This window comes from Pararge aegeria, chromosome 7 (genome assembly GCF_905163445.1).
Source record: "Pararge aegeria chromosome 7, ilParAegt1.1, whole genome shotgun sequence".
NCBI classification, from domain to species: domain Eukaryota; kingdom Metazoa; phylum Arthropoda; class Insecta; order Lepidoptera; family Nymphalidae; genus Pararge; species Pararge aegeria.
Window position 1 is genome coordinate 16,944,090 of NC_053186.1, and position 14,093 is coordinate 16,958,182.

The 14,093-nt window shown below is 36.9% G+C and overlaps 1 protein-coding gene across 1 annotated transcript in view; it reads left to right on the forward strand.

Moving 5' to 3' along the window:
- LOC120625197 (ras association domain-containing protein 10) overlaps positions 1 to 14,093 on the forward strand; it is a 30,027-nt gene that overhangs the window by 12,310 nt on the left and 3,624 nt on the right. Inside the window, exon 2 of the mRNA XM_039892182.1 lies at positions 13,825 to 13,965. Coding sequence (XP_039748116.1) covers positions 13,830 to 13,965 — 136 coding nt within the window. The 5' untranslated portion in view covers positions 13,825 to 13,829. The remainder of the gene's footprint in view (positions 1 to 13,824; positions 13,966 to 14,093) is intronic.

Below are 14,093 nucleotides of genomic sequence, written 5' to 3' on the forward strand. Positions count from 1 at the left end.
AGTAATCCTACTTACATAACGTACACATAAAAAGTTTACGTGTAAAAGTTTACTTCCCACGCAAATACTACTTCACGTCGACGAAACCGGTCAGCACGGGTGGATAACATATCCGCCCGTGCTGACCGGTTTCGGTTCTTGCTGACCGGGCAAGCACATGGGCTATAACATGGCTAGCATGGAAAAAATGTATCCCCTAATTATATACACTGATAAGGGATAAAATATGCTTGTCTAGCTTTCAACGCTGGGCTAGCTTTTACCCCCGTTTAATATTAAACTTAACTGTATTATTTCGATATATCGCTGAGCTTATGCTGGGAGAGTGGATAAAATTGTAACAGAAGATGGTTTATCTCTTGCCCCGTGCAATGAAAATTTCTCCGAGCCGCCGTGCTGATTAAAAAGTCTAGTTTTATATAAATATAAGAGTGCTATCCGTTACCATAGTACAGGTTCGTCAAATGATTGAACTTATACTAAATAGGTTACGTTTTTTCATTATTACATGAGGAAATCTCAAAAATGACGTATCAATTCATATTTCTGTAATCTTGATTTTTGGAACCCCCACCGTGAGAACGGAAGCACCGTGAGAATTTAAAGTATTGTTTGTGAATACAAGTCTCTTACTTGTGTACAAATAGACATTTCTTATTTAAAAGTTTATAAAGATATGTACCTAATTTTAATGTTATAACGAAGAAGCACAGCAGAGCTAGGAAGAAGAGAGAAAGAAATAAGAAGAGAAGAAGGCTATGATGGGTCTTGGCACTGGGAGAATTCACAGGAGTTATATAATTACCCGTGAATTTCCTGATGCCTTAGCCCACTGTTGCCGCTGTCGTCAGAGAAGAACGTGAAGAATAAATAAGAAAAATGACATTAGAAGAGAAATTCGAAATTTTAGCTAAGCTAACCAATCGTCGTCATTATTGGCCTTTTAACGTCCCACTGTTGGGCACATGCTTCCTTTTAAGATGGTAGCGGGCTGTAGCGGCTGATGGTACCTGTTGAGGAGTATATAAGTATAATGTCAGTAAAGGTAATTATATAAACCAAGTCAAATATTTGTGTGCACTAAAAATTCCTTGACTTAATAATATGAATTTTAATTTCTTAAAATTCTTAGCCCTACCAGGGAATCAAACTCAGGACCTCGCGATCCTTATATTCCTAACTGGAAGTCTAAGTAACTCTTTGTACAATGTGTATATATGATATGCTTATAAGTACAATTTTTTTTTTTTTTGCAATTGAGTGGTTAACATGTATGATAAAACAATATACCTAGATACTTTGAGATTTGCATGTCGTAGACAGCGACTAAACATGTATATTAATTTTTCATGTTTTAAGCAAATAAATGAATTTGAATTTGAAAAAAAAAACTACTCGTGAAAGACATATTGAAATGATTTATACATGCATAGCTAAATTTTTATTGGAACATTGTGTTGGCAGCTTTGCTTAGAAATGATTTTATTTATTTATTTATTTATTTATTTTCTGTAATTATAAAGAATTCCACGGCCATCAATCGCGTAAGCTCGTAAGTAATGCACAAAAGCTTCCTGTCTCATTGTTTTATCTTAAACGCTAGACTAAGAATATTCCCAAGGGGCATAAGTTATGAGCGGCGAGCGATCGTTTGGTCAGCGGTGTATCCTAATATACACACACTGAGGACGACTTTTAGTAGTATAATAGTGGGTTAGTAGTGTTTAGTAGTGCATTCTCTTATTTAAATATTTATTGTATCTTCAAGTTTACTACTAGTTTTTTTTTTTTTAAATCTTTATTATACCACCTATAAATTTTTTCTGATAAACATGAATGTTTTCAGTGTCTCGGTGCTATAAGCATTTATTTATTTACACTCTTTATTTGCACACACAAAAAAATATACAGAAGAAGAATAAAAAAAAACATAGACAGAAGCAGTATACAAAAGGTGGCCTTATCGCTTAGTAGTGATCTCTGCCAGGCCACCTTAGGATAAGGAAAACAAAAGGATAACAGACTGCAGGTTGTGCATAATAAAAAAATAAATAGTTATAACTACATACTAATACTTGAACTAGATTTATTTTTTATTTTTATTACAGATATTATTTGTTTTTTGTGATTTTATATATTTGACGGCTGATTGACGCAGTTTGCAGCGACCCTGCTTGCCCAATCCAAAGCCGTGGGTTCGATTCCCACTACTGGAAAATGTCAGTGTCTGCGTTATATTCCAAGTAATTGTGTATATTATACATAAAAGTATCCAACAGTCATCTTAGTAACCATAACACAAGGTACGCTTACTTTGGGGCTTGATGGCGATGTGTGTATCATCGTATTGTATTTATTTATTATTTATTTCGTTTGTATGTGTTTAAAAAAATATCTACTACCCGCAGTCTGTTCTTTACTTCATTTCCTGATTCTAAAGTACAGCAATAGGAAGAGATTGCAATTAAGCGATAAAACCACCTTTGTAATATACTTCTTTTTTTTGCGTTCTTTTTTTCTTGTCACTATTTGTTGGTAGTGTAATGACTACTAAAAATTTATTTTTGCACTAAGGAGTCCAAAATGTTTATTACTTGATGTGGTGTAAAAAAGAGTCATAATAAGTCCGCCGTCTGTCACTTGTAACCCTGTAAGTATTAACATGACAGTTATCCGTAGTGTCTGTGGTATTGTTGACTGATACGCGGCGAACAATCGGCCTCTGTAATCCATTTGTGATGTGCGATTACATTACAATACCGTTCTGAAGCGCCTTCATCTTATAAGGCCTTCATTGTGCTTACTTTGCGTAATGGAGCTTAATATGAAAATTTACAATAGCTAGGTAACTACGTTTTAATTTACTACTATCATACGTTTTACATTGAACTTATTGTGAGAAAGCTTATAGTTAATAAAGTATTGTATTGTTATGTATTGTTTGGATATTCAAGACGGCCGATTGGCGAAGTGCGCAGCGACCCTGATTTCTGAGACCAATTTGTTGGTTCGATTACCACACCTGGAATTTTTTTTGGTCTGATGAACATGAATGTTTCCAGTGTCTCGGTGTTAATGAGTGCATTATAAGTTTTCTTGTTTATACTCTTTATATGCACACACAAAAAAATACAGAAGAAGAATAAAAAAAAACATAGACAGAAGCAGTATACAAAAGGCGGCGTTATCGCTTAGTAGCGATCTCTGCCAGGCAACTTAGGATAAGGAAAACAAAAGTATAACATACTGCAGGCTGTGCATAATAAATAAAAGACATACTTATAACTACATACTAATACTTGAACTAGATTGGTGTATATTATCAATAAAAATATTTATCAGTTGTATAGTAGGTACCCTTAAGACTATGCTATCGTATTGTGTCCAAAAACACACACCGTCACACCTGCGGAATGTTGCTAGATCACATACATTTTCCCATTTATGTTAAACGTTTAGAACATTAGAGGTAAATAATTAACTGTCAAATGGAATGAATTGACTGACTGCCTGTTCGAGAAATACTGTTAAAGTGGAGTGGTTTTTGATGCTTCAATATTAGTCGTGTTTCGGTACGTTCTTGATTCTGTGATCATATATATCCCCATGTTATACAGGATAAGTGGGTGTAGAAATCTGTTCAAACTTTTTCCCATCAAACAGAATTGCATTTTCGATCTTCCAGCTTTTTTGCTACCCTTTAAGAACATCTGCAATTTTTTTTAATAATATCTATGCAAAAAAAATCACGTCGATCCGTCACTGCGTCATAAACCAACAAACACACTTTCGCGTCCATTACACTATGTATGATGTATGAGATTTCGAGACATGCGTCACATTATCAAGTATAAAGTACAGTTTTTACAGTCCCATCCATTGTTCATGACTCCCATACTCGCTCCATGACAAAAAGATACAGACAAAGGTTAGTGACGTCAGTTTTTTGTTTTAATGTCATGCATGCATCATTGTATTTGTTTTTGTTTAGGTGACAGCTGTGCATGCGATCTCACCCTGATGATTATGTTTATAATGAAGAGTCTCGTCTCGTTGATCTAGTAATGAATTAATATTGTTACGTAGTGCACCAAAACCAATTATTTACCACCCGACGCCTTTATTTTAACATCTTGTTAGAACGGCAGTAATTTTTCATTAATTGTGTATGGAACTACACAATTTATGAAAAATTACTGCCGTTCTAACAAGATGTTAAAATAAAGGCGTCGGGTGGTAAATTATTGGTTTTGGTGCATACACAATTAATGAAAAATTACGTTAAACATTATAAAAGACACGATAAAATGTAAAATGTAAATTGATAATGTTGAAAAAGAGCATCTGCTGAGTTTCTTGTCGGCTTCTCGGTAGAATCTGCCGGCCGAACCGGTGGTAGTCACTACAAACAGACAGGTTTGACGTTTCACAAGTGCTTATATTAGGAATAATTGAAATATATTTTTTTTTAATTTTGATATTAATTACTTTGTAGGTACTATAGTGTAATTCTGCGAGTTTTGATTAAGGTCACTATTCTGTTACTATATGTTCTTTACCAACACATTTCGTAACGGTATGTTTAGTATTTGCATCAAAAATCCATAATGTTTATCGCATCGATGAACGTAACGTTTAATAACGATAAAATACAAATCAATTATCTATTGCAAAGAAAACAAATAGCGAAATCGATTAGATAATTAAAGTCGTTAGGAGAAGGTTCTTTTGTTTTATGTTTTTAGGGTTCTGTTTTTAAAAATATTTAAAAAAACGCCTGTGGTGTTGCCTTCCGCGTAATATCTTTTTATAAAGGTTGTTTTATTCCACATGTTAGCCCCTAACTATAATCTTACCTGCGGTTGGCGGGCTAACCTGTTATTATTTTCGCGAGATAATGCGTTTACGCACAGTAGGTACTCTTTCGGAAGCAGCGTCAAACGTATCCGCTTCCGAAAGTGTGTGTGGGACTCAGTGGCGTAGCGTGCCTTGTGTCAAAATTAGTTGAGGGGCCCAAATTAATGGTAAGGATCTCACACAAAAGATACAAAAATGTTTTTGCAAAATTGAATGAAAATAAATATTTATTGATTAAGTCAAAGTCAAAGTCAAAAATATTTTTAATTATAAAGTCAAAAGTAATTTTGAACATTTAACTTGGCACCGACTTAAAAATGTTGTAGAATATATTCATTTCTTACTTTTTAGTTGTAATATAAAGGTGTTATTTGTACATTATCATTTTACTAATTTCCTCTTATCATTTTAATAAAGCCCAGCGGATACTGCTGTATATTTCATAATGCGACATCTTTTATACATTTACATCGTGATTACATTTAAAGGTGCAGAAGTCGTTTTTTGGATTGAGTATATGCTTTTATAATATGATTCCCAAGGTAGTTTCGGACCGTACATTGCATAAGTTTAAACAATGTGTTAAAACACATTTAATAAATTGTGGTTACTGTACGATTGATTAATTTCTTGTCTTGTCGTTACAAGGCTGCATGGAAGGCTCCGCTCTCATCTCTCACAAGATTTCTAAAGATTGTAAACTGTAAAATGATGTTGAAAAGACCATCTGCTGTGTTTCTTGCCTGCTCTTCTCGGTAGAATCTGCCTTCCGGACCAGTGGTAGAGTGTCCACCTCGTTGGGGCTGACCTACGCTGCCTTAACCGGTGCTGGGGTGCCATTCTAGAACATTTAGACCCAACGGTTCTTCGAGCTATGTGCCCCGTCCATTGCCACTTCAGCTTCGCGATTCGCTGAGCTATGTCTGTAACTCCAGTTCTACGGATCTTCTCATTTCTGATTTGATCACGTAGAGATACTCCTAGCTCTCTCCATCGCCCGCTGAATGACTCTGAGCCTTTTTATGAGGCCCATAGATATCGTTTTGCGTATTAATATGTAACTCAATGCTATAAATGAAGAAAGCACTTGAAACTGGCAGACTACTAACCTAAAAAATAATTAATGTGTTTAAACGGGAACTGTAGACTTCTAAGAAACAAATTGGTGTCGAAAGAATTATACATTTTTGTGCGGCCATATTGTTATGGCACGGGTCAAATTGGCCGCTTAATTGTTTTCTGAGAACGGTCGATTTCATCCCAAAATTATCGATTGTATGAAGCAATCAATTTCTGCATGTTATCGATATTTTTTTACTTTATTATTAAATTAGATAACCGAAAAAAGAAGTGAGTCGGAAATATTTAGCAGCGGTGACTTGAATGACTTTCGAATCGTACATTGAATATACAAGCGGCTTATGACCGTGGATTTTTGAACTGGCTACAAAGACCTATGTCCAGCGAGGACGTCAATCGGTTGAAGTGATGAAATTTGTACCTATTAACTTAACAATCGACAAAAAAGGACTAATGTAGGTTATTAATACCGTGCGGTATTTCTTTTGATGTAGGTATATTTTATTCAGCAATAGCCGGATGCAAGCTGGCAACTGTAAAATGATTAAAAAACTATACCTACAAGTGATTAAACGGTATACAACCTTTGTTTACAAATTATTTTATATGTGCGAGAAACACAGGGTTCTCCTTTGGCGAGCTAATGATACTTACTTCTTACTAAAATAAGGTAACAAAGCAAACAAACTCATAAGTACTTCCGGGTAATAGGTTAGCAGCGTTTTTAGCGATTTTTCACTCATATAAAATATTCTTTGAGTGCAAATTCGCGAGAATACGCGTTCAACTGCACCGGACTTCGCTAATAATGTTATAAATGCACATGTTGCTGTGTGAAAGAAAGGTTTATGGTAAAGGTTTAAAATGATATTTAACTACACGCGCATGTGCTACTGAGCGCCTGAGTTATACTCTGATACTGTCTCAGGTGTCTAACCATTGCGCGTGAACTTTATCAAATAATAAGAATGATGATTCCATAGGTGAAATGCTCTTTTTCTCCTCTCCACGTTATAACACTCATATTGAAGCGAGTGAAAAAACTCAATTAGATACAAAAAAAAACCAAATATGAAGCCTATAACTATAAGCCTATGAAGTTTCACATAAAACAATGCAGCGAATTGATCACATCCCCCTTTTTCGGAGTCGGTTATAATTCTGTGTTTTACATTTTCCAAAGCAGTGAGTCACGGGTAATTTCGCACGTCCTTGCGTGCAGCTAGTCGGCGAGTCGGCTCGTTGCCTATAATTAGGCTCCGAGCTAGGGCTACTGATAATTCGCCTATTAGGATACTAGTGAAGTGACTGCATGTGTTATCGATAGTTGTAATGGACTTCTTACATAATAATAAAAAACTTTTATCGTCGAAAACAGTAAGCCTACATAGTAACATATTAGATCAATGGTCGAAAAATTGTTGTGGTGAGGCGCGAATTCATCAAATCATTCAATAAAAAAAAATTTGGAGAAATATGGTAAATCAAATCATATACACTTTATTGTACACCGAAGACAAAGCAATAAAAAAACACACACAATTCTAAAAATAGGCGGCCTTATCGCTTAAAAGCGATCTCTGCAAGCAATTTTATTAATTATTCTTATTAATTAAGATCTTAGTACATGAATGTACAGATTTTAAAAATACATTGAGTTAAATAAACAAAACTAGAACTACTTGAAATAAATAATAAAAACATTATTTATCTAGCCTCTATTTATCTTATAAATAGTAGTATGTGTTTGCAGTGGCGTGCACTCCATACATGTACAAAACCAATGCCTACCCTAAATTTTTTATATAACCCGCTCATTTATGCCGTCTTTCTGCTTTATGTCTACCTTGGTTTCAAACCCTGTGCACGCTACTGTGTGTTTGGTATGCATTTAATTTGCCTGAGTGCCTGGTGTCAGAGTTTCTACCTACGTCTACTTATTCGATCACAGAATATTTGACTACGGTTTCAAATTAAATTCCATATTCAAATAGCGCGATCTAGTGCCGTTGCCGAAAGGGATGCCAAAGTATAAGTTATCATCGATAGAATATCGATAATTTCACTATTCTACTAACACTATTAGCTACCGTGCAGCAATCAGGACGTAGCATGAACACTTCATAATAGGGGCAACTGGGTTGCCGACCAATTTGTATCCTAACTACAGTGTGCCACACACCTGGACAAATTCTATAGCAATTTTAGAGTTCTGTAGTTAATCAAGGGATCTTTGTCCTCATCGTCATATCAACACATGTCCACAGCTGGACATGGGTCTTTTATAGGGATTTCCATTCAAGATATAGTGCCGCGTATGATTTTGTTAGTCCAGCTAGTGGTAGACCGGCCAACGCTAGGTTATTCTGTATATTCCAGTACCTTCGGAATCCAGCGTTGGTTTTTCAAGGTCCGTCCTTTTCCACTTAAACTCCAAAGGAATTTATTTATATTATTGCATCGTCATAAAAAAGGTATATTTCAACAAAACCCAAAAGGGTCAAAATCAATCCCTTGAGGTCAACGACGACCAGCCAGGCGTCAATTTTAAATTGAGGATCCATATGAGTGTAGATAAATGGGGGAAGTGAGATGTAAATAGGGGTCAACGGGTTGTGACCATTATTTTGGCTCTCCAAGAATAAATTAGGTTAGAAATTTAAAGTCATCCGTAGCAAAGAAATGCGAAAAACATTTGAAATTCTTAAATTTGCAACAAATTAGTATACAGACGGTAAGTAGTGGGTCTACCCAAAACCGAAAAGCAAAACAAGCAGGATGCGAGACAAAAAAAGGTTTCAGAACTCCGGTCTACGTGTTGATCTGTCACTCGATGCCATAAGTTCCTACCTATTTAGTTACGTATTTACCCACCGCAAACAGTTAAGCTGGGCAATTTAGACGCTAAACGAGGCAAATTAGAAAACATCATGTCTCTACAACCTGTATTTCATTTAAATACATAAATTCCACACAGATTTTGCATTTCCTTTCCATTTCCAGTTTTCATGTAGCAGCAAAATGTTACTGCAGTTTTTTAGTCTGTGGGAACTTGATTACTAATTACTAATGTTGTACAAAAATAAAACACACTTCGATGCGAAATCATCGTCATCAAATGACGGTGATTCTCACATTGCTTTGTTAAAAACAGTGGTCCCTGTTGTCCCACGATGGCCACCACCAATTTTAAAAACTACATCCTTCAACCTTGTCAAAGTATGGAATAGAATAGAAAAACGTTATTGCAACACAACACAATAGGAGAAACACAAGGAACAGTAATAGTACTTAGTGCTCGGGTGCAAAGGCGGGCTTGTCACTAAAAGTGATATTTTAAAGGCAACATGAGCGTGCGAAGCCGATAAAAAGGTGGAAAAGTATAGCCGATAATTAAGATTTAAGAGTATAGCATAAAGTATGTTACAAAAAATAAAATAAACCTAATTTTAATTTTTTATAACATAATTGAATTAGAAAAGATATTTATGCTATTATAAACTTACATAATACTCAATTACATAGATATATAGAATAGAGTTTTCTCTTTCAAAATTGCTTGGAAAACTCTAGCAATCCAAACTTCGACGTAAAGCTCAACCTATATAGCAGGCGAAACTAAAATTGCACAATAACTACGAAACTAGGGGTGCGCCGCATGCCTCAAATGTCAGAAGGGTGAACTGGGGTGTAAAGGTCCCCCACGGGGTGCAGCGGGTGACGGAAATGCCTAATGGTGCCGAGTCACGAATCCAGCACTCAAATTACTTCGGCGCCTATGTTAATGGCTGTAGGCGGATTTATAACAAACGCTTTATTTTGCTCGCCTTATCGTTCTACTGTGATAAAAGGGTGCGGTTTCTTGGTAACCATGAGCATTAGAGTATAGTGTACGTTAAGCGTAGATTCATGGCCTTACTTTTGGGGAGTTCAATCCTAAACACACTCTAACTTTTCGGAGTTTGTTGCGTTTAATTTAACCAATGAAAATAAAACTTATCTTCTTCAACGGGGGAGGAAAACATCTTGAGTTAACCTCCATGCCAAAGACTTCTCTTTAAAGTTCTCAACCCATGGCTTACAACCTTCTCATTCTGAGAGATGACCCGTGCCCTGTAGTAGGCCAGTATTGATTTGATAATAATAATAATGCTGATTCTGTATACTATACTACAAATCCCTATCCCTACTTAATGTTATAAATGTCAATGTAAGTTTGTTTGTTACGCTTTCACGCAAAAACTACTTAGCCGATTCTCATGAAACTTCGTACACATAGTCTTGGAAGTGTTAGAAGTAATATAGGATACTTTTTATCCCGACATTAAGCTCGGTTCCTTTGGGAGAGGGGATGAGTGTTTGACGATTTTACACAATAACTCCGACGAATTATAACCGATTCATATAATTATAGATTATATTATATGCTATAGAGGTTATTATATGTGTTTAATTTTGCCCAAACTGTGGTTGGAGATAGAGAACAGAACTCCTCAGCGGACAGCAGCAAACCCATCATTTAAGGCTTAGCGATACTGAATACTTTAATTTTTTTTAGAACTACAACAAAATCAAACGCAGACGAAGTCGCGAGCAACAGCTAGTCTATTATAAAATGTAGTTAAGGTACGGGGACTTTTACAAACTTATGTTTTACTATTTTGGTCTGGTGGGGAGGCTTTGACCGTGGCTAGTTACCACCATTCCAACAAAGACATACCGACAAGCAATTTACCACGATAGATATACCACGTATTAGACACTATTTAGCGATTTAGGCTTTATGAATTTGCAATACCCTTTATAGCTTCGGCCGCTACCAACTTAGACTCTCCAACACTCAACGCCAGATAAGTCAAAATCAAATATTTCTTTATTCAAATATCGATGGCAATTTTGATGCGTTCATTACATTAAAATATGTACCTACATAGGAATTCGTAGTTATTGCGATAATAACAGTCGTAAACATAAAACTAAAGCTACGAGAGTTCCAAAAAGGGTAAGATAGGGGGGCTAGCTTGTATTAAAAACTTGCTTCGTAAAAATGGGTTGGTTCAGGTTTGTTATCATGACATCATTGTGTTTATCGAGGTTTAATCCGGGCTCACATCTTGGTGACGTCATGCTTCCAAATGGGAGTCTATAATTTGTGTCCACCAACTTAACAATATTACTCCTCCGGCACCATTTTAACATAAGATAGCGGAGAACGTTATCGAAAGGATTTTTTTTCAGTCAACTGCCTCGTTGGTCTAAAAATTGTTAGGTATTGTGTACTGGTTAAAATATCGCTTGCTTATTCGGTGACGGAAAACATCGTGAGGAAACCTGCATGCCTGAGAGTTCTCTATAATGTTCTTAAAGGCGCGTGGAGTCCACAAATCCGCACTGGGCCAGCGTGGTGGACGACGGTAATTGGTTGACATAATCAGTTACAAGGCTGCTTGGAAGCAATCAGAACTGGTTTTGACAAACTTGATATATAATAATATCATCATATGAACTCATTCATCGTTGCTATTTTTTTTTTGTTTGTTTTTTGTATGTTTTTTTTGTGTGTACTCGAACCTATTAATTGAATTAGTTGCCTTTAAAATGAGTGTACAACATAATAGAACAATTATTTAATGAGTCAATATATTAAGATAGTTGTATGAATGAATGAATGACTACACTTTTAATGTACAACACAAACAGTGGCGTGCACTTCATACATGCACAAAAGCTCCCTTACATTTGCTTCTAACTCATAAATGCGAAGAATTTTCCATTTCATTATGCATACCCTGGTCTAAAACCCTGTACACGCCACTGTACACAAAGAAAAAAAGTAGTTGCAGAGATAAAAACATAAAGTTACCGACATAGCTCAACGAGTTGCGAAGCTGAAGTGGCAATGGGCCGGGCACATGGTCCGGAGAAAGGATGGACGTTGGGGTCCCAAGGTGCAGGTGCAGGTGGAATGGCAGCCACGAACTGGTAAGCGCAGCGTTGGTCGGCCCCCAACGGGGTGGACAGACGACATTAAGCGCGTCGCAGGTAGCCGCTGGATCCAAGCGGCTCGGAACCGTGGAACTTGGAACTCCCTACAAAAGACCTATGTCCAGCAGTGGACGTCTATCGGTTGATGTGATGATGATGATGATGAAACATAGAGCATAGCAAATTGTATGGCTTGACTTCCTAATTAATAAATAAACGCTCAAAATCTTAATAAGAACGCAATTTTATATACAGGTATACATAAATTGTTCTCGAATGTTCTGTAGTTGATTACCACCATAAGAGTTTTAACAGCGTCATCGGGGGTTGGGGCGACTGCGGAGCTCGCAGGGTAATAGGTACCGGTACCTGTGTATACCTTTGTATGTTACTACCCGCAATATAACCATGGCAACCGAGTAACAACACACAAGTTGCATAAGCCGGGGGTCGGACCGCCTGGCACGGGGCGGCGATTACCATACGATAACGCCGGGAAGTTTCTAAACAATGCAACTATACTTTGGTAACAAAGCGGCTGGGTTTTTACGTAATGGTTTATAGGGAGTAGGCACATAAATAAATGGAATTGTACCTAAATAATAAATGTAGCGTGTTTTCAGTAGCTCGCACAGGTTGAGCATAGCTTGAGTGTACTTTAAAAATTAATTCGTTCATTCTCAATATGTCTCAAGACTAAAGGATACCTACAGTTTTACCATCGAACTGCGAGGCACCGTAAAGATCTGCACCCCTACGTGGTTGATATACCATGGACGCGTACGAAGCGCATTGCATCTTCTTTTCTGATTCGCAACGAAAAGATCTGGAATGCCCTTCCAGCTTCCATTTCCCCCAGCACATATAATATCTTCAAATCAAAAGTAAATAGGCATCTTCTAGGCAAGCGCGCTCCACCTTGGGCTGCATCATCACTTACTATCATGTCAGGATGATTGCAGTCAGGCGCTCGTCTTTATACTTATATAAAAAAAAAACTTAAGCCCACCACGCTGCTTAAAAGTGGCGTTCTCTGCCGGGCAAAGGGGGCTGCCGGGAAATCATAAATTACTTACCATGCGCTAGTCACTGAGAATTTCTGAACACCCCTTATCTTATACATGTTTCAAAAATCATGGGCTATGAACCAATCTATTAATTAAAGAATACTTGATCAAATTAAAAACAAATTAAAAAAAATTGCTATTTACAGCATATCGTTAAAGTAAATATATCTTAATTAATAGCGGAATATAACTGAATTTAAAGCGGAGAGAGAGTAGCTGGCCTACGTTGGCAGAGGAGCTATCGCAACTACAAGCGCCTATCGGTGCGTCTATTAGTTTTCTCCAGCCACTGGAACGAAAAAAGTATATAACTTAAGATGTCCTGTCATTACCATTAACTTATAGCAGCTTATAGCAGTCCACTGCTGACTAAAGGTCTTTCTCAACGGGAGGGTTTGCCCAAAATCACCATGCTTGACCTCGGATCGCAGTAGTTGGTAGTATTAGCTCAGAGGAGGCTGCTGGCCGTGCTCCGGTATATTGCCTCAGTGACCGACACCCACAGGAAGAAAGGTGTTGACAGCTGTATCTGATCTGCCTGATGGCTTATGATAAACGACTAAAACAACGGGAGGTATCTTTGCATCGTTCGAGTCCACGTAGGACTGAAGTGTAACGAAAAAGCAGTCGTGTTTATATCAAAATACCCTTGTTTTGTTGTACCAACATTGTTTTTGTAATTGTACCAACATTGTAAGTAATTGTACCAACATTGTTTTTTAATAAAATTTGCAAATATGAATTTATAGTTATCTTGAGTTTAATTATTAACCCATTTTATAATATTATTGTAACACTTAATAATTTGCCTAACAGCTGTTTTTTTATATCCCAGGTGTCATGGAAGCGTCATCATCTGACTACAGCGATGAGGAGGTGGGTGTGATAGCGAGAGGTCAGAAGCTGTGGGTCCGCGGAGTCAAAGCGCATACCACTTGCGCTGACATCGTTCGAGCTCTGCAAGACACTCCTGAAGGTAAGTGCAAAATCTAAACGCAAACTGAAAACGATTATAGGCTTGAAATAGGACAATCACGCGACTTAGACGACGTCAAGCTCGCAACTTTAAATAAGCACGTAAAGGCAAGCTGAAACCAAGGCGTC